A 25,268-nucleotide genomic window follows, 5' to 3' on the forward strand; every position below is an offset into this window, starting at 1 on the left:
AGTTTTAATTTCGTTTTCCGTAGCCTTCCCTAAGCTTCAATGCCTTTTCTTAGCGGCACTCGCCTTTTGTTTATTTTTGGTTTAAGCGTTAGATACCTTTTTACCTGCACGCTGCCTCCCACATATTGTGATCACGACAAACCATGTTACCGACATCTACAAAGCAATTAACTACCTGCTGCCACCTACTGATATGGAAGAGTATTACACAGTTACTCTGCCGAGCTCTAGACAGCACCGACACTCAACAACGGCACATTATTTGCGGATTATAATTACTGGTTTGCAAACATTTTTTTTAACCCAATTAGGTGAAATTACATAATCTCCCACGGCACACCAGAAGATCCCCAAGCACCCACGGACATACGTGGGATTGATGGCTACTTTCAATCTTTAAATTAATTTTTGAAAAATCAATTTGGTTGTTGTTCATTTTGAAGCGAGTTTGGCCCGTTTAACATAATGAAGAGGTCACAAATCATATGGTCTATTATGAACAAAGCCTAACAAAGGTTTCATTGTGCCCGATAATGGACTAATGACACAATCATCTTGACTTTTAACACACCATGCACGAGCGAATGAAGAGCATATTTACTCAACAGTCATACATGTCACACTAAGGGTGGCAGTATGAACAATGCCAACACTGTCATAATCATGTGCCATATAGTGAAACCACACTTAACAACAACGAAAAAAACACATTTTGGAAGAATATTTGCACCGCAACACAACATAAACACAAATTCCCAGAATTCCCTGCAGTACCAACTCTTCCGGGACACTACAATACAAACAAACGCCATTGATGGATCTACACCAGGGGTGTCCAAACTTTTTCCACTGAGGGCTGCACACAGAAAACTTAAAGCACGCGGGGGGCCATTTTGATAGTTTTCATTTTCAAATCATAACAAAATATATTGATTTTGGGTTTTTTTTACCTTTAGGGCTCCCGGGGACCATAAAGGGTCTAAGTCATTAAATTGTTAAAAACAAGTCAAATTATTATTTTATTTTTTTATTTAACGCTTACAGTAAATCTCTACAGTATATCAACTTCAGGTTGATATAAAATAAAAAAAATAAAAAAGGTTTTATGCCTTTTCTGTCACAACTTTGATTTTATAGTAAAACTGAAATATGCAGTATTTCCCCCACTGCCCACAACATTCAGAAAGCAATGTTTGATGTGAAGTAATTAGAGCCTTAAAAACATAAATAATGCAAGACACCATTGATATTAATTCATTGTTATTTTTGAGTAATCACAGTGAAAAGATAAATACAATCCCATTAAATATATTTAGGATACAAAAGGTGCCCCACTCAAAATGATACATTTGTATTAGTTTTTTTTTACTTTCAACACTTAAGTTACGAGATCAACTTCAGATATATCTGTCAATTTTACATTTGAACTATTATTTTGTTTGTGTTATGCTCTTTTGTGAAAGAAAAAGTTGATGTTTTTGTATGGCAACCACACAATAAATGCAATATTTTCCACATAAAACATTTTAAAATGAAATATTTGAAATAATTGGAGCCTTGAATAGGTCAATAATTCATAATAACATTGTTTTTTTTGGAGTAATGGTAAAAAAAGAAAAATAAAGATAGACAAAAGAAAAAAAAAACTAATTCTACTTTTTTTAATGTTTATTTTTTATTTTTGCAATAGCATTTCCAGAATGTGTGGCGGGCCGGTAAACAATTAGCTGTGGGCCGCACTTTGGACACCCCTGATCTACACCTAACATCCATTGTAATGATACCAAGTACAATAGCATATGTAGTCGATAATACTATGATTACATCGTTATTTTTTAACATCACAAAATCTTCTTTCGGTTTTTTTAAATGTATATTGTGTTTATAAACTCAGGAAATATGTCCCTGGACACATGAGGACTTTGAATATGACCATTGTATGATCCTGTAACTACTTGGTATTGGATTGATACCCAAATTTGTGGTATCACTTAAAACTAATGTAAAATATCAAACAACAGAAGAATAAGTGATTATTACATTTTAACAGAAGTGTAGATAGAACATGTTAAAAGAGAAAGTAAGCAGATATTAACAGTAAATGAACAAGTAGATTAATAATTCATTTTCTACCACTTGTCCTTAATAATGTTGACAAAATAATAGAATGAAAAATGACACAATATGTTACTGCATATGTCAGCAGCTAAATTAGGAGCCTTTGTTTGCTTACTTACTAATAAAAGACAGTATGTTCACTATTTTATTTAAGGACAAACTTGCAATAAGAAACATGTTTAATGTACCCTAAGATTTTTTTTGTTAAAATAAAGCCAATAATGACATTTTTAGTGGTCCTCTTTTCTTTTTTTCTTTTTTTTTAGAAAAGTACCGAAAAGTACCGAAATACTAATATTGGTATCGGGACAGCACTAATACAAACACACCGAGCACCCACTAGCAGAAATGTAGATTGGCGCCTATGTGCCGCGGCACAGTGGTTGAAAAACACTGCGTTAGCGGATGGCGGCGCCAGAGATGGGGAATATGGTAAAACGCCTGCAAATAGCGCCGCATAAAATGACCACGTGAGGCACTTTTTTAACTACGCGGCAATAATAGAGATTTAGCCTCCTCGCCCCTTGACCTGGACGCTTTAAAGCAGCAGTAATAGAAGCTGTCATGACTAAGAGGTGATGATATAATCCAGGTGTCCTTCCTCAGCCGGCGTTATATTGTTCACCACACACGGACAAAGCCTGTTAATTCTCCCTTCTTTTTTTTTTTACGACCCGAAGGGACGACTCTAATCTTCAATTTCCATGATCACTTCATTCTGTAAAAGCCAGTAAAACACGTATCGTGTGGGAAAGTGAGCCTTTTACGAGTGGCTTTGCTTTCCGAAAGGCGGCGCTTTCTGTCATATGCTACAATATAAACTCCTGGCCCGTTAAAGTGAAATATTTAGCTGCCCAACCGGAGGGGAAAAACATGTGGAAAATTATGTGTTTCTTTTATTATTTTCAAGGTTATTTCACTGTCGTTTAGTGGATGCTTTGGCTACTGTGTAGGCGTCGGGTTTAAGACCAGTGTTTGACAGACAGCCTGAGTCGAAGTTTGTTAGCTTTTTAATTAAAAGCTTATCCTCCCTTTCAGTGTTGCTATATGAATGAGGCAATGACTATAATTTACCACATTATAGCCTCAGTGTGAACCCGTTTGAATTATTTCCAACTATTATTAACTACTCTGCAGGCAAAAATAAGATGTCCTAAGCTAGCGATATTAGCATCACAGCTAACGGTTACTCGCAGTTTGCGTCATTCCTTAAACATGTTCATGATGTTTACCAATTTGCTAGTTTACAATAAAGATGAACCTAAGTTTATTGTTGTTATAATACAACTGTATTCTTGTAAAATTAAAACTTGATTCTTTTTTTTTTTGCCTTTAAGAAAAAAACAAAACAGAGTCAATTTGACCCAGTCAAGTTTTAGTAGCAGGCTAACATGCTAATAGTACAAAGGACCATATAAAAGTATCGCTTTGAAGTCAATATTAAAAATATACAAAATGTACATGTGAATATTTTATATACATAAAAATGATTAGCTCACGATCATATCTTCTTGTATGTTGAAGCACAGTATAATCCACCAAGCGGTGCAGCTTCGTAGCTTACCAAAGTCGTACTAAAACATTTTGATGGATTTTTGAGGACCGTGTGTAATGTTTTATATGCTCAATTTTGGTGTTGTTTACTTGAGTCATATTGCAGTCTACACATATCTCTTATGTGTGACTGCCATCATACCGCAGTCTTCACGCATCTCTTATGTGTCTCTGCCATTTACTGGTCACACTTATCATTTCACCATGTACCAAATAAAATAGCTTCGAGGTCGTCAAGCACAACCAAAATTATTCCGTACATTATGCGCACCGGGTTATAAGGCGCAGTGTCAAGTTTTGAGAAAATTAAAGGATTTTAAGTGTGCCTTATAGTCCAAAAAATACGGTAATAGGAACATTTGCAAAATGTAAACATTTTTAAAAAATACTTAAAATCGTATCTTCTGCTCTATAGCTGTTGTATTCATTACAACAATAAACGGTCTAATTTTAGTGAGAGCTAACAAGCTAATTTTAATCAGCAGTGTTTCAGCATTAATTTGCAGCCAATTAATATGATTATATGCAAAATATACATGTAAACATGTTCTACACATAAACTTAGCCTGCTTATGATCATACCTTCTGCTTTATAGCTGCTACTTATTTAATCGATTTAAGTCTAATTTTAGCAGCACGTTAACTAGCTAATTTTGAACTGCAGCGTTTGAGCATTCATTTGAGGCTAATTAAAATGTAAATATGCAAAATATACATGCAAACATGTTCTACACATAACCATAACTGGCTTATGATCATAGCTTCTGCTTTATAGCTGCTACTTATTTAGTCGATTTAAGTCTAATTTTAGCTGCAAGCTAACAAGCTAATTTTGAACTAGAGCGCCTGAGCATTCATTTGAGGCTAATTAGAATGTAAATATGCAAAATATACATGTTTACATTTTATAAACATAAAACATTACTTGCTTACGATCATATGTCTTTGTTTATAGTTTTTATGATTACCTATTTATTTGCTTTAAGTCTAATTTTAGCAACAAGCTAACAAGCTAATTTTCAACTGCAGCGTTTGAGCAATCATTTGAGGTTATTTAAAATGTAAATATGCAAAATATGCATGTAAACATGTTCTACACATAGACTTAACGTGCTTATGATCATACCTTCTGCTTTATAGCTGCTACTAATTTAATCGATTTAAGTCTAATTTTAGCAGCAAGCTAACAAGCTAATTTTGAACTGGAGCGCCTGAGCATTCATTTGAGGCTAATTAGAATGTAAATATGCAAAATATACATGTTTACATTTTATAAACATAAAAAATTACTCGCTTACGATCATATGTCTTTGTTTATAGTTTTTATGATTACCTATTTATTTGCTTTAAGTCTAATTTTAGCAGCAAGCTAACAAGTTAATTTTGAACTGCAGTGTTTGAGCATTCATTTGAGGCTAATTAAAATGTAAATATGCAAAATATGCATGTAAACATGTTCTACACATACACTTAACTTACTTATGATGATACCTTCTGCTTTATAGCTGCTACTTATTTAATCGATTTAAGTCTAATTTTAGCTGCAAGCTAACAAGCTAATTTTGAACTGCAGCGTTTGACCATTCATTTGAGGTTAATTAAAATGTAAATATGCAAAATATGCATGTAAACATGTTCTACACATAAACTTAACCTGCTTATGATCATACCTTCTGCTTTATAGCTGCTACTTATTTAATCGATTCAAGCCTAATTGTAGCAGTAAGCTAATTTTGAACTGCAGCGTTTGAGCATTCATTTGAGGCTAATTAAAATGTAAATATGCAAAATATACATGTAAACACATAAACATAACTGTCTTATGATCATACCTTCTGATTTATAGCTGCTACTTATTTAATAGATGTATGTCTAATTTTAGCAGCAAGCTAACAAGCTAATTTTGAACTGCAGTATTTAAGCATTCATTTGAGGCTGATTAAAATGTAAATATACATGTATACATTTTATAAACATAAAAAATGACTCACTTACGATCATATCTTTCAGGTTATAGTTGTTATGATTACCTTTTTTTAAAAATTTAAGTCTATTTTTAGCAGCACGTTAGCAAACTAATTTTGAACAGCAGCGTGTGAGCATTCATTTAAAGCCAAGTAATATGAAAATATGCAAAATATACATTTCATAAACAGTAAATTTACTTGCCTATGATCATATTGTCTGCTTTATAGCCGTTGTGATGACTTATCGAGTTAATTTAGGTCTAATTTTAGCAGCGAGCTAACAAGCTAATGTTTCAACTTAGTGTGTAAAGAGCTCATTTGAAACCTATAAATATGCTAATATGCAAACTGCACATAACAGCGCCTGCTAATTGAGAGCATACTTTGCGTTGCACATGACTGCGTCGTATTTCATGCTCAAGAGTGTAAGAATGTTCCAGAACATCGTGGACAAACAACTCTTTAACCACGACAGATAGGTCACACAATCCAATCTGGCTTCTGGAACCAAAAAGAAGTTCAAATGGGAACCGTGTGAATTAAATCACCTTGCTTAGATTGTTTAGTGGCCTTTGTCAGAAAAGCTTATTCTGCATTACATATGAAAAATAAGCAATCGTTCCCACAGTAAATATAAATGAAGACAACATGATGCCTAATGAGATTATTTAGCGCCTCAGAAGTTTCACTTCCCCGCCTGCCTTTCAAGTTCAATCGGTCACACGCTCTGAGGATGTGGCAACCGTTTCCGCAATTAGCCTCGGTTAAAACCTGTGACTGTTGCCGTGGCAACTAATGAAGATCTGTCCGCCCCCTGCAGGAACCATGGTGGTGCAAGTGGCGGCCACAGACGCCGACGACCCCACGTACGGGAACAGCGCCAGGGTGGTGTACAGCATCCTGCACGGGCAGCCATACTTCTCTGTGGAGCCCAAGACAGGTGAGTGTGTGTTGGCATGGCAACGCGGGACACTTTGATTGATTTATTGATTGGATTGTAGGCTAGCCAAGTCATTAGGCTTGTTTGTAAATCAAAGTGAACACTATACGGATACATCTAAAGCACAAGCAACTTAGGTGATACTAAATTAAACACATTTTCTCCGAAAGTCGTAATTTTAGTGGTTAACTTATTTTTACACTTAAAAGGATCACATTTACGAAACAAATGTCATGGCACTTTTACACTTGTAGTTCAACTTAAGAGAGTTTGATGTTTTTTCGTATATTAACAGTGCTTAACTTCTTTTTACACTTGTCATGAAACTATTTGAGATTGGTACGTCTTTTTAATCATTTCTGGAATACTTCCTTAATTGCCCAGAAGGTACACACCCAAAGGATCAAAAAAGTTATAATATAATCCAGGGGTGTTCAAAGTGTGGCCTGAGGGCCATTGCGGCCTGCAACTATTAAAAAAAAAATACAATTGGGAAAAATAAAAATGAAAAAAAGTTAAATAAAAGAGCAAACGGGTGAAATGTAACGAGGAAAAGTTGCAATTTTGACTAATAACACAAAGCTGCCATGCAGGCTGTTTTTGTCTTTAAAACTGTCATTGCTCAAAAATAATAATGAATCAAAATCAATGTTGTTATGAACTATTCAAGCCTCCAATTACTTTCCATGAAATATTGCATCTTTTTTTGTGTTTGCTATGTAAAAATCACATTTTCTTGTGATGTTTTTTCGTATATTAACAGTGCTTAACTTCTTTTTACACTTGTCATGAAACTATTTGAGATTGATACGTCTTTTTAATCATTTCTGGAATACTTCCTTAATTGCCCAGAGGGTACACACCCAAGGGATCAATAAAGTCATAATAGAATCCAGGGGTGTCCAAAGTGTGGCCTGGGGGGCAGCAACTAATTTTTCAAAATACTATTGGGAAAAATAAAAATGTAAAAAAGTTCAACAAAAGAGCAAACAGGTGAAATGTAACGAGAAAAATTTGCAATTTTGACTCTAATAACACAAAGCTGCCATGCAGGCTGTTTTTGTCTTTAAAACTGTCACTGCTCAAAAATAGTAATTAATCAAAATCAATATTGTTATGAATTATTGACCTATTCAAGCCTCCAATTACTTTCCATGAAATATTGCACATTTTTTGTGTGTTTGCTATGTAAAAAACTAATTTTCCTTGACAAACATGGGGAAAAACCAAACAAACAAAAAATAAAAAAATAAATTACATTTATTATCGACGGATAGATCTGAAGTTGATCTAGAGCAGGAGTGTCAAATGTGCGGCCCAGTATAAAAAATGAGCTGGAATTTTTTAATGAAAGAAACTGCTGTTCTAAATGTGTCCACTAGATGTCACAATAGCAATTCTTTGTATCTTTGTAGATGATGCTACATATGTAAAAAAAAAAAAAACACATGATGTTAGCAGCAGTCGAGGGAAATGAGCAAACTACATAAATAACATCCTGTAATTTGATTTTGAAATTATTTTTTTATCTTGATAGATTTAAAATGAACACCAATGAGTTGACTGATGAACATTATCACATTATTTATTCAGAAAGTATAAATAACGACAAATAAAGATAGAATACTATTAACCGCAACATGTTAATGTAAAAAAAACAAAAAAAAACAACATTATGATTTGTACAATTTCAGAATATGCTCGTTCTATTTTTAAACAAAGAAAACAATCTAAAGTTGTCTTTATTTTTAAGTTATGGTGCCCTGATTTTTACTAGTCTGGCCCACTTGGGAGTAGATTTTTCTCCATGTGGCCCCTGATCTAAAATGATTTTGAAACCCCTGATCGAGAGACTTAATTTAATATTTTTAACACTTTTATGAGTGATGCCCTTTTCATTTCAAAGAATTTCAATGGGATATTTTTTTTAAACTGTCATTGCTCAAAAAGTAATAATGAATCAAAACCAATGTTATGAATTGTTGACCTATTTAAGGCTCCAATGACTTCACATTAAATATTACACTTTAAAAATATTTTTGGGGAAAATATTTGGTAGGTAGGTCTTTATTGTCATTGCACAAGTACAACGAAACTTTGTTTTCAGCACAAACCCGTTCAAGATTAGACAAACAAACAGTGTACAGGGTTACAGAACAGGAACGCTGATGGGTCGCCACAAGGCGCCCCGTAAAAGATGGGAAAAAGGTCAACGCTGGGGAAGGATGAGTAAAAAAATACAATCTAGACTGGGCTCCTAAGGGGGCCCAGTCTGGAGTGGGAAAAAAACCTCCATAACAAAGCACAAATACATATTACAACGTACATCTCGATATATCTAGCAACAGAGGGGAGGGAGTGGGGGGTCATGATGGCAGGCTGCAGCTCTCAGGCACTGCCCATCCGTCCATCACCCCTATGGGATTTGCGTCAAGGGCGTTGGATTGGGGGTGGGGTATGTGTGTGTGGCGTATATTTTTTGTGGATGCATGTGTGTGTGTAAGTCTGCAGTGTGTCTCTGTTCCCCGGCCTTGATGTTGTGCAGCAGATAGTCAGTCCAAAGTCAACAACAACAGGTGTGTGTCCATGAGAGACAAGAAGGGAGTTTGTTGTGTCTTCGCCGCACAGTCCTTTAGGAGAGTCTCGACGCCAGGGAAACAATCCAAGTTAGAATGTTTTGTATGCGAGTGAAAATAAAATGTGCTTTTCACTCTAAATTGTCTATGACTGATCCTCAAAATCCTGCGGGGCAGACAGTCCGATGTGATCCAAATCCCAAGAGTGTCCACAGTTCTTCCCGCATCCTCCAATCATTTGTGGCAGCTTTGGGGTAATTTGAAGACTGCCAGCAACTTCCAATTTGTCGACAAACCAGAGCAACGCTTACTCCAATCAGCAGATGTCCTAATTCCGAATAGGTGGATATCTTCACGTCCTCCACTGAAAAGGGTCGCCAGGCACACGGCACTCCTTCTTCTTCCAAGAGTCCGTCGTGTGTCCAGCAACAACCGCTCCGTCACGACAAGCAGGTTCCCCAAAACCCAAGATCTTGTCAATTTCGTTGAGGCCAGTTAAATAGTGCCAATGTTTAGATTTGGAGAGCAGTGCAAAAAGAGGCAACAAGAAAGTTAAGGCAAGACAAGACAAAGAAGCAAGCAGGAGAGATAAGGGAGAGGGAAGGGGAGCGTCCGCCCTTGATGAGTGCCAGTGAAAAAGTCACTTACCTACCTACCTTTTTGGGGAAAATACTGCACAAAAACAGCATACAATATTAACAAAAACCTCTTTATCGACAGACCTGAAGTTGATCTAGAGGTACGAGCACCACTAGTGGTTAAAAATGTACCAATGATTGTCACACACACACTAGGTGTGGCGAAATGATTCTCTGCATTTGACCCATCACCCTTGATCACTCCCTGGGAGGTGAGGGGAGCAGTGAGCAGCAGCGGTGGCCGCGACCGGGAATCATTTTGGGTGATTTAACCCCCAATTCCAACTATGCTGAGTGCCAAGCAGGGAGGTAATGGGTCCCATTGTTATAGTTTTTGGTATGACTCGACCGGGGTTTGAACTCACAACCTACCGTATGCCAAATAATAATGTGATTACATATTCACACATAGTGTTACTGTTCAATCTGTGTGTAAAGTTACAGTAGCCAAAAATATTAAATATACTTGTTAAATGAAATGTCTGCCTAGTTTTTAATGAATATTTAGGCCAACTGCACAACTGTATTTTAATGTTGGTCGTTATGGTGGTACTTGAAGAGACACTTTTTTTCTGAAGTGGTACTTGGTGAAAAAAGTTTGAGAGCCACTGATCTAGAGATTTAAGCGTTGAATAACAAAATACCAATGTATGTTTTGTTTTTATTATTTTTTTCATGACTGAGACCCGTCTGATTCCTTAGGACCAAACTAGAGGAGAACCCTAAAGGTTAAAAAAAATCTATATTTTTGTATTGGTTTTGAAAGTTAAATATATGTGTGTGTGACACCCCTGATCTCATCCAATATTAGCTTTAGTTAACACATTTTTACAGTTTTAAGGCTGATAAAAATGATGATGATGTTACGTAAAAGATCAAGTTTCTATAATGTGAGCAATGAAAGTAAAAAATTTTTTTTTTTTTTAAATGTATAATAAAAAATCTAAATTAATTCTAATGAATTTAATTTGTATTAATCCAATGAATTAAAATGGTACTACTACTAATAATAATACAAATACTTTTAGAAAATAATGTAGACATACAGTACAGGCCAAAAATTTGGACACACCTTCTCATTTCAATGCGTTTCCTTTGTTTACATGACTATTTACATTGTAGATTGTCACTGAAGGCATCAAAGCTATGACACCTGTGAAGTGAAAACCATTTCAGGTGACCAACTCTTGAAACTCATCGAGAGAATGCCAAGAGTGTGCAAAACAGTAATCAGAGCATAGGGTGGCTATTTTGAAGAAACTAGAATATAAAACATGTTGTCAGTTATTTCACCTTTTTTTGTTAAGTACATAACTCCACATGTGTTCCTTCATAGTTGTGATGCCTTCAGTGACAGTCTACAATGTAAATAGTCATGAAAATAAAGAAAACCCATTGAACGAGAAGCTGTGTCCAAATTTTTGGCCTGTATATCCGATAAATAGGTGTCAAAATTTAAAGAGAAAAAAGATACAAACCTAATGTATTGCTGTTAATTGGTTCCAGCACTGATAGCTAAAAAAACAAACAAAAAAAAGAAACATTCTGGGATCTTTTTTAACATTATGAGAACCCTTTAGACATGATAAAACACCCACATAGTCATTTTTACACTACTTTAATCCAATTGAGCCAAACAGCTCAGTTTTTGTTTTATCTGACCACAGAACTTTCCTTCAGAAGGTCTTATCTTTGTCCATGTGATGTCAGATGAAACAAAAATTGAGCTGTTTGGCCACAATACCCAGCAATATGTTTGAGGAGAAAAGGTGAGGCCTTTAATCCCAGGAACACCATGCCTACCGTCAAACATGGTGGTGGTAGTATTATGCTCTGGGCTTGTTTTGCTGCCAATGGAACTGGTGCAATGAAAAAAAGAGGATTACCTCCAAATTCTTCAGGACAACCTAAAATCATCAGCCCAGAGGTTGGGTCTTGGGCGCAGTTGGAAGTTCCAACAGGACAATGACCCCAAACACACGTCAAAAGTGGTAAAGGAATGGCTAAATCAGGCTAGAATTAAGGTTTTAGAATGGCCTTCCCAAAGTCCTGACTTAAACGTGTGGACAATGCTGAAGAAACAAGTCCATGTCAGAAAACCAACACATTTAGCTGAACTGCACCAATTTTGTCAAAAGGAGTGGTCAAAAATTCAACCAGAAGCTTGTGGATCAATCAATCAATCAATCAATGTTTATTTATATAGCCCTAAATTACAAGTGTCTCAAAGGGCTGTACAAGCCACAACGACATCCTCGGTACAGAGCCCACATACGGGCAAGGAAAAACTCACCCCAGTGGGACGTCGGTGAATGACTATGAGAAACCTTGGAGAGGACCGCATATGTGGGTAACCCCCCCCCCCTCTAGGGGAGACCGAAAGCAATGGATGTCGACTGGGTCTGACATAACATTGCGAAAGTCCAGTCCACAGTGGATCCAACACATCAGCGGGAGTCCAGTCCACAGCGGGGCCAACAGGAAACCATCCCGAGCGGAGACGGGTCAGCAGCGCAGAGATGTCCCCAACCGATGCACAGGCTAGTGGTCCACCCGGGGTCCCGACTCTGGACAGCCAGCACTTCATCCATGGCCACCGGACCTATGCAACTCCCCCTCGCAAGGGACAGGGGAGAAGAGGAGAGAAGAAAAGAAACGGCAGATCAACTGGTCTAAAAAAGGGGGGTCTATTTAAAGGCTAGATTATACAAATGAGTTTTAAGATGGGACTTAAATGCTTCTACTGAGGTAGCATCTCTAACTGTTACCGGGAGGGCATTCCAGAGTACTGGAGCCCGAATAGAAAACGCTCTATAGCCCGCAGACTTTTTTTGGCTCTGGGAATCACTAATAAGCCGGAGTTCTTTGAACGCAAATTTCTTGTCGGGACATATGGTACAATACAATCGGCGATATAGGCTGGAGCTAAACCGTGTAGTATTTTATACGTAAGTAGTAAAACCTTAAAGTCGCATCTTAAGTGCACAGGAAGCCAGTGCAAGTGAGCCAGTATAGGCGTAATATGATCAAACTTTCTTGTTTTTGTCAAAAGCCTTGCAGCCGCATTTTGTACCAACTGTAATCTTTTAATGCTAGACATAGGGAGACCCGAAAATAATACGTTACAGTAATCGAGACGAGACGTAACGAACGCATGAATAATGATCTCAGCGTCGCTAGTGGACAAGATGGAACGAATTTCAGCGATATTACGGAGATGAAAGAAGGCCGTTTTAGTAACACTCTTAATGTGTGACTCAAACGAGAGAGTTGGGTCGAAGATAATACCCAGATTCTTTACCGAGTCTCCTTGTTTAATTGTTTGGTTGTCAAATGTTAAGGTGGTATTATTAAATAGATGTTGGTGTCTAACATGGCTACCAAAAGCTCCTTATTGCAGTGAAACTTGCCAAGGGACATGTAAGCAAATATTAACATTGCTGTATGTATACTTTTGACCCAGCAGATTTGCTCACATTTTCAGTAGACCCATAATACTTTCATAAAATAACCAAACTTCATGAATGTTTTTTTGTGACCAACAAGTATGTGCTCCAATCACTCTATCACAAAAAAATAAGAGTTGTAGAAATGATTGGAAACTCAAGACAGCCATGACATTATGTCCTTTACAAGTGTATGTAAACTTTTGATCGCGATTGTAGTAGACATATTAATAGAAAATAGTAAATAAACAGTACCGACTGACCACATCTATTGGCCAATTCTACTGTAGTCATTTCTAATTGGTCATTTAGGCCATAGATACCGTAATTTCCGGACTATAAGCCGCACCTGACTATAAGCCGCACCAGCTAAATTTAGGGGAAAATACAGATTGCTCCATGTATAAGCCGCACCCGACTATAAGCCGCAGGGTTTTGATGTGTAATTACCGTAGTATATAGGGGTTCCTGCTACCACGGAGGGGATTGTCGGGACAGAGATGACTGTTTGGGAACGCAAAGCGTCTCATTTATTAACAATAAATCTTTCAATCATTCAATCAAACTTTCACATCTTTGACATGGCGAACAGCATTCGTGCAGAGTACAAATAATACAACTGTGCAAAGTAATACAAAGTGCTCGCCTGTACGTTATCAAAATAACCAGCCTACCGGTATATGAAAAGTCAGTCTTTAATCATTGTGTCATCGTCTTCCTCCTGCGTACTAAAACCACTGAAATCCTCTTCGTCGGTGTCGGAGAAGAACAGGCCGTAAATAAGCCGCACCCTCGTATAAGCCGCAGGGACCAGAAAGAGGGGAAAAAGTAGCGGCTTATAGTCCGGAAATTACGGTATGTAGATAAAAAATGATGTAACGATAAATGAAATAACACTCGCACAGAGTCAATCACAAGTTTCAAATGTCGAACTATTCATACAGTTTTTTAGGTCATGCAGCGTTACCTAATAAACAATTTAAATTAGATGCAGAATATTTATTTATTTCAACATTTTAAAGCACAGCAGTGCAAATATTACATCCTCCCACCTGATGCAACATGAAAACCCCCACTAATCGCGTAAAAGGAGGGGGATGAAAAAAATCAGCCCTGAAATCAGCAGCAGCATCCTCAGATGTGAGCAGAGCCTGCTGACACGTGGGCTGTTTCACGGCGAGGAGCGCAGCCGGCGCCACAATCCTTGTCACGTCTTCACGGCTGCCTCATTAGCCACAGCCCCGCTCCAATATATACTTCACGCTAAGAACACATAAAAATATATGCTTGCCATAATATTAGGCTTCATCCTCTCGCGCAAAGTCACACGCTCTGATTTTTTTCATGAACGCACTTTTAATAATAATAATAATAATACCTGGGATTTATATAGCGCTTCTCTAAGTACCCAAAGTCGCTTTACATGTTAAAACCCATCATTCATTCACATCTGGTGGTGGTAAGCTACTTTCATAGCCACAGCTGCCCTGGGGTAGACTGACGGAAGCATGGCTGCCAATTTGCGCCTACGGCCCCTCCGACCACCACCTATCATTCATTCAACATCCATTCACCGGTGTGAGCGGCACTGGGGGCAAGGGTGAAGTGTCCTGCCCAAGTACACAATGGCATGGTGAGAGGCGGGGAGCGAACCTGCAACCCTCAGGTTTCTGACACGGGCGCTCAACCCACTATGCCATGCCGCCCCATTTTTTAACTTTTAATTCATGAAGTGGTGACAGCCACCGCAATGCAGGGATTTAGTTGTCTCGCAGGCAGGCCTCAGAAGTTTCACTGTAAACATTCAAAAATAAGTCAAGAAGAAAGACTTCTCATGTTTTCACATGCCTGTAAATGACATAAAGTGCATGCATTTTGTTATGTTACAGCCTTATTCCAGAATGGATTAAATTCAATGTTGTACTTAAAATTCTACACACAGGCTTCATGGCAAAGGCTGTGAATACTTATGTACATGTGATTCCTTAGTTTTTTATTTTTAATACATTTGCACAAATTTCTAAAAAACTTTTTTCGCATTGTCATTTTTGGGTATTGTGAGTAGAATTTTGAGGACAAAAATGAATTTATTCCATTTTGAAATAAGGCTGTAACATAACAAAATGTGGAAAAAACAATGTGTGGCTTTGGAAGACATACTTAGCATACATATAATGCAGATAGAGTACAGCACGGGTCCCCAAACTACAGCCCGCGGGTCGGATTCGGCCCGTCATCGTCCAAAATCAGATTTTTATTTTATTTTTTAAAATAATTTTGTATTATTATTTTTCAAATCTGTCTTTTCTAATCCATTTTCTATGGCTTGTTACTCTCAGTGTCTTCTAGCTGCTCAGGCAAATCCTATTGTATAAAAATGCATTTTCCCATCGATAACGTGACATCATCTCGCTTGTGCCACAGTGTCGGGCGAGCGCGCGGCAAGTGCGCACTTTATCAGTCAAATAGTGTGCGAGGAATATATATATATATATATATATATATATATATATATATATATATATATATATATATATATATATATATATATATATATATATATATATATATATATATATACGTTAGGTCAGGAAAAAACACAGAGGCTATATCATCCCGACAAGCCTTTTTCACAGGTTTCCCTGTGGATTTTATTGCAATAAACAGGCTTGTAGGGATGATATAGCCTCTGTGTTTTTTCCTGACCTAACGTATATTCCGCTCTACCCCGGTATTGAGCACTGTATAACGGATAAACCACAGAAACCTCGACTATATATATATATATATATATATATATATATATATATATATATATATATATATATATATATATATATATATATATATATATATATACATATTTAAAGTTAAAGTTAAAGTACCAATGATTGTCACACACACACTATGTGTGGTGAATTGTGACAATCATTGGTACTTTAACTTTAACTTTATATATATAATCCATCCATTCATCCATTTTCTACCGCTTGTCCCTTTCGGGGTCACGGGGGGTGCTGGAGCCTATCTTAGCTGCATTTAGGAGGAAGGCTCATATATATATATATATATATATATATATATATATATATATATATATATATATATATATATATACACACTACCGTTCAAAAGTTTGGGGTCACATTGAAATGTCCTTATTTTTGAAGGAAAAGCACTGTACTTTTCAATGAAGATAACTTTAAACTAGTCTTAACTTTAAAGAAATACACTCTATACATTGCTAATGTGGTAAATGACTATTCTAGCTGCAAATGTCTGGTTTTTGGTGCAATATCTACATAGGAGTATAGAGGCCCATTTCCAGCAACTATCACTCCAGTGTTCTAATAGTACAATGTGTTTGCTCATTGGCTCAGAAGGCTAATTGATGATTAGAAAACCCTTGTGCAATCATGTTCACACATCTGAAAACTGTTTAGCTCATTACAGAAGCTACAAAACTGACCTTCCTTTGAGAAGATTGAGTTTCTGGAGCATCACATTTGTGGGGTCAATTAAACGCTCAAAATGGCCAGAAAAAGAGAACTTTCATCTGAAACTCGACAGTCTATTCTTGTTCTTAGAAATGAAGGCTATTCCACAAAATTGTTTGGGTGACCCCAAACTCTTGAACGGTAGTGTTTATATATATATATATATATATATATATATATATATATATATATATATGTAACGACCTGGTCGCATCGTGGTGCGAGGTGTTCTCCCAAGGATGCAGACGGCTTTGGACACAGCGTGCAGGTAGGAAAATGATTTATTTCAGCAAATAAATCAGACAGGAAAAAACAAAAACGTGCTCATAGCACGGAAGACAAAAAACAAAGGGACTAGCGTGGGAGCTAGCAAGCAAAAATAACATAGCATGAAAGCTAGCAGGAAACAAAGTGGTCGTTAGCTGTTGCGTAAAAGCAAATTACGAAGCCAGACCGAGTGAGGCCAGGGCAAAGACTAAATAGCCCTCTGATTAGTGCCCAGACAACAGGTGAGCGTCTCGAACACTAACCAGAGGCAACTGAGCATAATCTGCCGTCATGGCAACAGAAACAAACAAACACAAGGTGCTGAAAACACATGTGACTAGAAAACGTAAACAAACTATGATCCGGGCAGTGGATCCTAACAGTACCCCCCCCTAAAAGGACAGATTCCAGATGTCCCTTGAAAACAAAAAAACAACTGGAACCCAAAAAAAAAAAAACAAGCAATAGTTCACGAGTCAAGGGCGGGCGGGGGGAAGGACTTGGTGGTGGGTCGCCAGGCCACGTGTCTCCGAATCCACCGGGGACGAGTCAAGTGGTGGCGGCGAATGGAACGCCGCTGCCGCAGGCGAGGCGGGCGACCATGGAAAGGCCATGTTTGTGGCCGCCGAAAAGGTGGGCGTGAGTGGCGCCAGAAGTTCAGCAGCCGGAGAGTTCTACGACAACATCTTGGGTGTCGCTGCTGTTTGCGCCACTGGCGTCCATTACCTGACCTCTGAGAGAGCTGCTTGCGCAGCCGGACCACTCGAGGTCGCTGAGACGTCGCCGTGGAAGCGGTAGGCGTCGACGTCGCCGTGGCAGCCGGAGGAGTTGACGTCGCCGTGGCAGCCGGAGGAGTCGACGTCGCTGTCGTGGCAGCCGGAGGAGTCGACGTCGTGGCAGCCGGAGTCGCTGTCGTGGCAGCAGGAGTCGCTGTCGTGGCAGCAGGAGTCGCTGTCGTGGCAGCCGGAGTCACTGTCGTGGCAGCCGGAGTCGCTGTCGTGGCAGCCGGAGTCGCTGTCGTGGCAGCCGGAGTCGCTGTCGTGGCAGCAGGAGTCGCTGTCGTGGCAGCCGGTGCTGGTGCGAGAACCAGTCGTGGTACAGGTGCTGGTGCGAGAACCAGCCGTGGTGCAGGTACTGGTGTGAGAACCAGTCGTGGTGCAGGTACTGGTGTGAGAACCAGTCGTGGTGCAGGTACTGGTGCGAGAACCAGTCGTGGTGCAGGTACTGGTGCGAGAACCAGTCGTGGTGCAGGTACTGGTGCGGGAACCAGCCGTGGTGCAGGTACTGGTGTGAGAACCAGTCGTGGTGCAGGTACTGGTGCGAGAACCAGCCGAGGTGCAGGTACTGGTGCGGGAACCAGCCGAGGTGCAGGTACTGGTGTGGGAACCAGCCGAGGTGCAGGTACTGGTGTGGGAACCAGCCGAGGTGCAGGTACTGGAACCTGTGGTGGAGCTGGTGCTAGCCTTAGCCTTGGTGCTAGCTTAGGTGCAGGTGGCCTAGCTGGCGGTTGCGGCTTAGCAGGCCGAAAAACTGATGGCGGTGGCCGGGCAGGAGGTTGCGGCTTAGCACGCCGAAGGACTGGTGGCGGTGGCCGGGCAGGAGGTTGCGGCTTAACACGCCGAAAAACTGGTGGCGGTGGCCGGGCAGGAGGTTGCGGCTTAACACGCCGAAAAACTGGTGGCGGTGGCCGGGCAGGAGGTTGCGGCTTAACACGCCGAAAAACTGGTGGCGGTGGCCGGGCAGGAGGTTGCGGCTTAGCAGAGCGTCGTTGTGCCACCCCACTAGCACAGCTCCCCCCCCCCCAAGAAGCGGATACCAGACGCGCTCCTTGCGGTCTGGAACCGTCTTCAAGGGTGGGTGGAGGGAGGTCAGTAGGGGGGTATACTCCTCCCCTTTAAAATGTCCAAAATGTCTATTCTCACCCCCCAATTGAGATTGGGTGGGAGCACAAGGGAAAAAAGTCTGTGTAGTGGGCGGGGCAATAGACACTGGGGGTGGAGATTGAGTCCTGGAGGACATTGACAAACCTGGTGAGCGGGTTTGTAAAAAAATGTCCTGATAATGTTTTATTTTAGAATTAAAGTCCTTAGGAAGTGGCTGACAAAAAGGAGTAGAAGATGGACAAAAATAATCTTGAATTGTGACGTCATCAAAAAAGGACGGTGGCGTGTCTTCAGAAGGCGCGTCATTAGGGGGCGTCAACGGAATGACGTCATTGTCGCTCATGTCCAGGTGACTGACAGCCCAGTCGGAGAAATGTTTGGCAAAGTGGTCGATAGGGTTGCCAAACATCTGAGGAGAAGCTTGGGCAGCTTGTAGCTTGCTTCGGTCTTGCGGGAGCGGCGCGTCTTGACGGCGAGGGAAAGACCTTCTGGCCGGCTTCCATCTTTGCCGGCGCGCCCGGTACTGCGGTGTAGCGGCGATGTCTTCCGACCAGAGGGAGTCGATGGGGATAAGAGAGCCCCCAGCTCCCCACATGAGATTCGACCTCTCCTCCGTCGAATAGCGAAGCGTCTCTGCTTCCATCGCTCGCAACACCTCCCACGTACCTTCGTCCAGCTCCTCGGAGTCCGTTGCGGAAGAACTTTTTCTTGCTGGCTTCCTACTGTAACGACCTGGTCGCATCGTGGTGCGAGGTGTTATCCCAAGGATGCAGATGGCTTCGGACACAGCGTGCAGGTAGGAAAATGATTTATTTCAGCAAATAAATCAGACAGGAAAAAACAAAAACGTGCTCATAGCACGGAAGACAAAAAACAAAGGGATTAGCGTGGGAGCTAGCAAGCAAAAATAACATAGCATGAAAGCTAGCAGGAAACAAAGTGGTTGTTAGCTGTTACGTAAAAGCAAATTAGGAAGCCAGACCGAGTGAGGCCAGGGCAAAGACTAATAGCTCTCTGATTAGTGTCCGGACAACAGGTGAGCGTCTCGAACACTAACTAGAGGCAGCTGAGCATAATCTGCCGTCATGGCAACAGAAACAAACAAACACAAGGTGCTGAAAACACATGTGACTAGAAAACGTAAACAAACTATGATCCGGGCAGCGGATCCTAACAATATATATATATATATATACAGCCCGGCCCCCGGCCAAATTGTTTTAACCCAATGCGGCCCCCGAGTCAAAAAGTTTGGGGACCCCTGGTGTACAGCTTCGAATTTGGTGCTGATTCGGCAAAACACCTTAAAGCGACAGTGGGTTGTTTTGTAGAGAGCGCGTTGTGTGTGAGAAATTTCAAGTCAAGCCAACTTACAGTAAAGAAGGGATTCATGTGGTCCCGTTTTTGGGTGGATTTTGTGTGAGAGGAAGGAGGGGGGGATTAATCATTTTGCAATGCAGTCTGCTGAAAATGATGGAAAGCGCCACTCTGTAACTGACGCTGTGTGAGAAATTTAAGGTCAAGCCAACTTACAGTAGAGAAGGGATTCATATGGTCACGTTTTTGGGTGGATTTTGTGTGAGAGGAAGGAGAGGGGGTTATTCATTTTGCAATGCAGTCTGCTGAAAATGATGGAAAGGGCCACTCTACATAGTAACTGATGCTGTGGTCAAAGTTGGAATTGCCATGTGTGAGAAATTTCAACTTAAGTCAACTTACAGTAGAGAAGGGTTTCATAGACATTTTAAGATATTCAACACTCTACTGACTAGAGTAGATAGTTTACCTTTCCCCCCCAATTCGTCATGTTTCCTGTGTCAGATAAACAGTGACAAATGGGACCATATGAATCCCCTTCCGACTGTATATTGTAGTGTTTGTTGTGTGTTTATCAGAAAAGTCATTGCTGGAGTTGAAGAGTTCACGTACCAACACATTCATCATCATTTTGTCACATGACTTTAATTGGATCATCTCATTGGCTGCTTTGACTTTTGAGGTGAATATAATCAAGCATAGGGAATCTAAAAATAAAAAAAAGCTTTATTTTTCAAAAGGAAAACTTATTTTTAATTTACCGCTTCAATTTTTTTTCCAACAAGAAATACTATTGTTTTGCCCGTGACCTTTGGTCCATGTGTGTGTGTGACAATCATTGGTACTTTAATCTTAATTAATCTTAATACTATAGACGCCAGCTTCCGGTTGCCGGGGTAACCCTCACTTCTCATCAATGGGTATCATCTCTATGTCACCTTGTCGCTGACATTCCAGGGTCTCAGTGCCAAATCGCTACAGCCCCTTTTTCCCCTGCGCGCGGCTTAAGGCTCAGGCTAACATTTGGATGGATATTTTCTCCTAAGCCGTGATATTCCATATGGGTGAAGATTGCTTCCCGTGTTGCAGGAGAAGATGTTTACAGAAACGCATTAAATCCCGGGAATGATCCACTGTGGTATGAGTTTAGAACGTACTTAGCTTAATGAAAACCTTGTCGCCGGCGTAGAGCGGCGGTGATGTGAGAGTAATGGGGACTTTATGGGGCGGACATGTTGCTTGGAAATCACTTAAGTAAATGTCTGCTCCGGCTTTAATTGGCGTAGTCTCGCCGGAGACTCTTCACCGGGTTCAAGTGTTCCTGCAAACATTGTTAAAGGTCATCCACCTGCCAGAGGCAAGCGCCCAGATGTGCAGTGCTTGGCCAGAGTAGTCAGTGTGCAGCTTGTAGATGTACTATTCCCTTAAAAAGACAACATATTCCGCAAAACAACACTGATACCTCCATTTTTATTTGCCCCACTTTTCAAAATGTTGCGTATTTGTATTGGTTATTGTACTGCCAAATATGGATATCTTGAACCCTTTTTTAAAATGTATTTTTATTTATTTATTTATTTTAAAAAAATGATTGAGACAAAGATAATTTATGTATTTAATATTTGTTTACTTGCTATGGTATATTATTTGTTTATTATTCATTTGTTCACTGTTGTGTGACAGAGAACAAGCAAATAGGATACAGTTGCTATGGTATGAAAAGGAGTAGGATTAAATAAGCTCAGCTTCTTCCTACTCCTTTTCGGACGTGCTGTAATGAAACAACTGGAAATGTGTGATGAATTGTATCGTATGCATGTTCGTAATAAACTGAAACTGAAAATGAACTGAAATATTGCGCGAGACGAACTAATCCATTTGACACTTTGATAAAGAAGGTGAGAAATACTATTCAATTCAAGAAAGAACTCGGAGCAAAGTTGTCAGGTTCAAACAGTGATGACATCTATTAAACAAGACAAGAAGCAAGGAATTAAACAGAGACATAATAAAAATTGGACCTATTGAGGAGAGACGTCTGGACTGTACTCTTGCACAGTCTCACCACGCTCTGGCGAAACATTGTACGCCTCCTCTTTTATTTGAACTTTCCCTGATTACATGGCAACAGCTGTTTCTAAGGGACGGGGGTCGTAAACAGCCATCACCTTTGGTTACAGAACAGTTCAAAGAAAAGGTCGTAAAACAGTTCAAAGAAGCGGTGCCTGGAGGGGAGTCTGGGCCTGCTTCCTCTACGCTTTGTAGTTATCGGGTCAAAACAATATCTTTCTGTTGATTACAATATATCAAAGAAACAGAACACCTCCATGTTGCTTCCCATCCTACACAGTTTTACAAGCCTTCTTCTTGGTAGGTTCAGAGACAGCTTTTGTCTTCTCGCCGGGAACTCATTGAAACACAAAGTTTTGTGATAATTTAGATACAATTATTCTGACAAAAGTGGCTCTCTTTCCTTGCGCGCTATTCGATAAATTTAAAAGTGATGTTAAATGTTTATCCATTTAATTTGTTATTTACGTGTATCATGTACTAAATTAGTCAGATATCTCTAATAATTCAGTTTCTTCTATTTTCACACCTACACGTAAAGTCCTAGTTTCCATGCTCCATCTCTAATGCGACTGTTGGCCAAACGCGTTGTGCCTCTCTTACACTAGGGGGCGGCTGTGGTCATTTCAGCCTGTTTAGCTGGGTGGTAATGTGAGGAGAAGAAGATAATTCTACATGCTAAGACTAACTGCTGGATTTATTGAGCTGTTGGATTTGTTTGTGCATGCGCCAACTTAACTTACTTCCTGCTGCCACACTTTTGCCACTTTGAGTCGTAAACAATACCACACAAATAGCAACATATGTGCATTCAAACGTATTTGGAAAGCGGAAGTCAATTTTGAAAAAAATTGAGCACTTATTAGTCCCTCAAGTGGAACCCCCAAAAGAAAAGAAGGAGAGGTCGGCCACTAAACACCTGGCGGCGAGGCTTGGAGGAAATAAGTAGGTAAGTAGGAGTACGTGTGTGAGAAATTTCAAGTCAAGCCAACTTACAGTAGAGAAGGGATTCATATAGTCTTGTTTTTGGGTGGATTTTGTGTGAAAGGAAGGCGGCATCATTTTGCAATGCAGTCTGCTGAAAATGATGGAAAGTGCCACTCTACATAGTAACTGGCGCTGTGGTCAAAGTTGGAATTGCCACAAAAGACATTTTAAGATATTCAACACTTGGGGTGTGATTTCGATTCTTGGGGGTGACGATCAAAACAGGTTACAGGATTAGAAAAGCTCCGTCTGGTCGCATGGATATGGCTTACAAACATACTTTAAAAAATTGATTCTTACAAAACATAAACATAAATTTATTCCATTTTGGATTCCACATTACAAAATGTGGAAAAAGCATGGTATGGCTTTGGAAGACATACTAGCATACAGGTAATGCAGATGGTGTACAGTACCGAATTTGGTGCTGATTCGGCAAAGCACCTTAAAGCGACAGTGGGTTGTTTTGTAGAGTGTGTAGTGTGTGAGAAATTTCAAGTCAAGCAAACTTACAGTAGAGAAGGGATTCAATGGTCCCGTTTTTGGGAGGATTTTGTGTGAGAGGAAGGCGCGGTTAATCATTTTGCAATGCAGTCTGCTGAAAATGATGGAAAGCGCCACTCTACATAGTAACTGACGCTGTGGTCAAAGTTGGAATTGCAGCAAAAGACATTTTAAGATATTCAACACTATACTGCCATCTGGGGGCTAGAGTGGATAGTGCACCCCCCCGGCCCCCAATACGTCACGTTTCATGTGTCAGATAAACAGTGACAAATGACACCGTATGAATCCCCTTCCGACTGTATATTGTAGGGTTTGTTGTGAGTTTATCAGAAAAGTAATTGCTGGAGTAGATGAGTGCACTTACCAACAAATTCATCATAATTTTGTCACATGACTTTAATTGGATCATCTTATTGGATGCTTTGACTTTTGCTGTGAATTGAATCAAGCACAGGGAATATTGTGTGTTGTGTGTGAGATATTTCAAGTCAAGCTAACTTACAGTAGAGAAGGGATTCATATGGTCCCGTTTTTGGGTGGATTTTGTGTGAGAGGAAGGCGCGCTTAATCATTTTGCAATGCAGTCTGCTGAAAATGATGGAAAGCGCCACTCTACATAGTAACTGGCGCTGTGGTCAAAGTCGGAATTGCCACAAAAGACATTTCAAGATATTCAACACTTGGGGTGTAATTTCGATTCTTGGGGGTGACGATCAAAACAGGTTACAGGTTAGAAAAGCTCCGTCTGGTCGCATGGATATGGCTTACAAACATACTTAAAAAAATTGGATTCTTACAAAACATATACCGGACAAAAATATAAACGCAACACTTTTGTTTTTGCTCCCAATTTTCATGAGTTGAACTCAGATGCAAAACTTTTACTGTATACACAAAAGACGTATTCCTCTCAAATATTGTTCACAAGTCTGTCTAAATCTGTGTTAGTGAGCATTTCTTTTTTGCCATGATAATCCGTCCCACCTCACAGGTGTGGCATATCAAGATGCTGATTAAACAGCATGATTATTGCACGGGTGCTGCCCACAATAAAAGGCCACCCTGAAATGTGCAGTTTTGCTTAAAGAGGGTCTGGGGGGGTCAGAAAAGCAGTACGTATATTTGGTGTGACCACCATTTGCCTCACACAGTGCAACACATCTCCTTGGCATAGAGTTGATCAGGTTGTTGATTGTGGAATGTCGGTCCACTTAACAATTATTTATTATAAAATCAAATATTAGCGTGAAATGCTAGTTGAGTCACAACAATGTAACACCAATAAGTCACATTTAGTGTCAACGCTAAGTTGAAAAGGGCAACTTCAAGGATGAATAAAAGTTATTTAAATTATTAAACGTACGGTAGTGGTAGTTTGTAGCTACTTTCGCGAATCTTTGTTTGAAGATTTTCCTCTTTCTTAACTTAAAAATGTTGTTAAAATATTTGATAGTGTCAAACAATGCTAAAGCATTAAATCTTAAGATTCATGCATTTTGGT

The 25,268-nt window shown here is 39.7% G+C and overlaps 1 protein-coding gene across 1 annotated transcript in view; it reads left to right on the plus strand.

Annotated features, from left to right (window-relative positions):
* LOC133630555 (cadherin-22-like) overlaps positions 1 to 25,268 on the plus strand; it is a 313,236-nt gene that overhangs the window by 161,069 nt on the left and 126,899 nt on the right. The window contains exon 4 of the mRNA XM_062022171.1: positions 6,460 to 6,579. Within this exon, the coding sequence (XP_061878155.1) occupies positions 6,460 to 6,579 (120 nt within the window). The remainder of the gene's footprint in view (positions 1 to 6,459; positions 6,580 to 25,268) is intronic.

This window comes from Entelurus aequoreus, linkage group LG15, assembly GCF_033978785.1.
Source record: "Entelurus aequoreus isolate RoL-2023_Sb linkage group LG15, RoL_Eaeq_v1.1, whole genome shotgun sequence".
Taxonomy (NCBI): Eukaryota; Metazoa; Chordata; class Actinopteri; order Syngnathiformes; family Syngnathidae; genus Entelurus; species Entelurus aequoreus.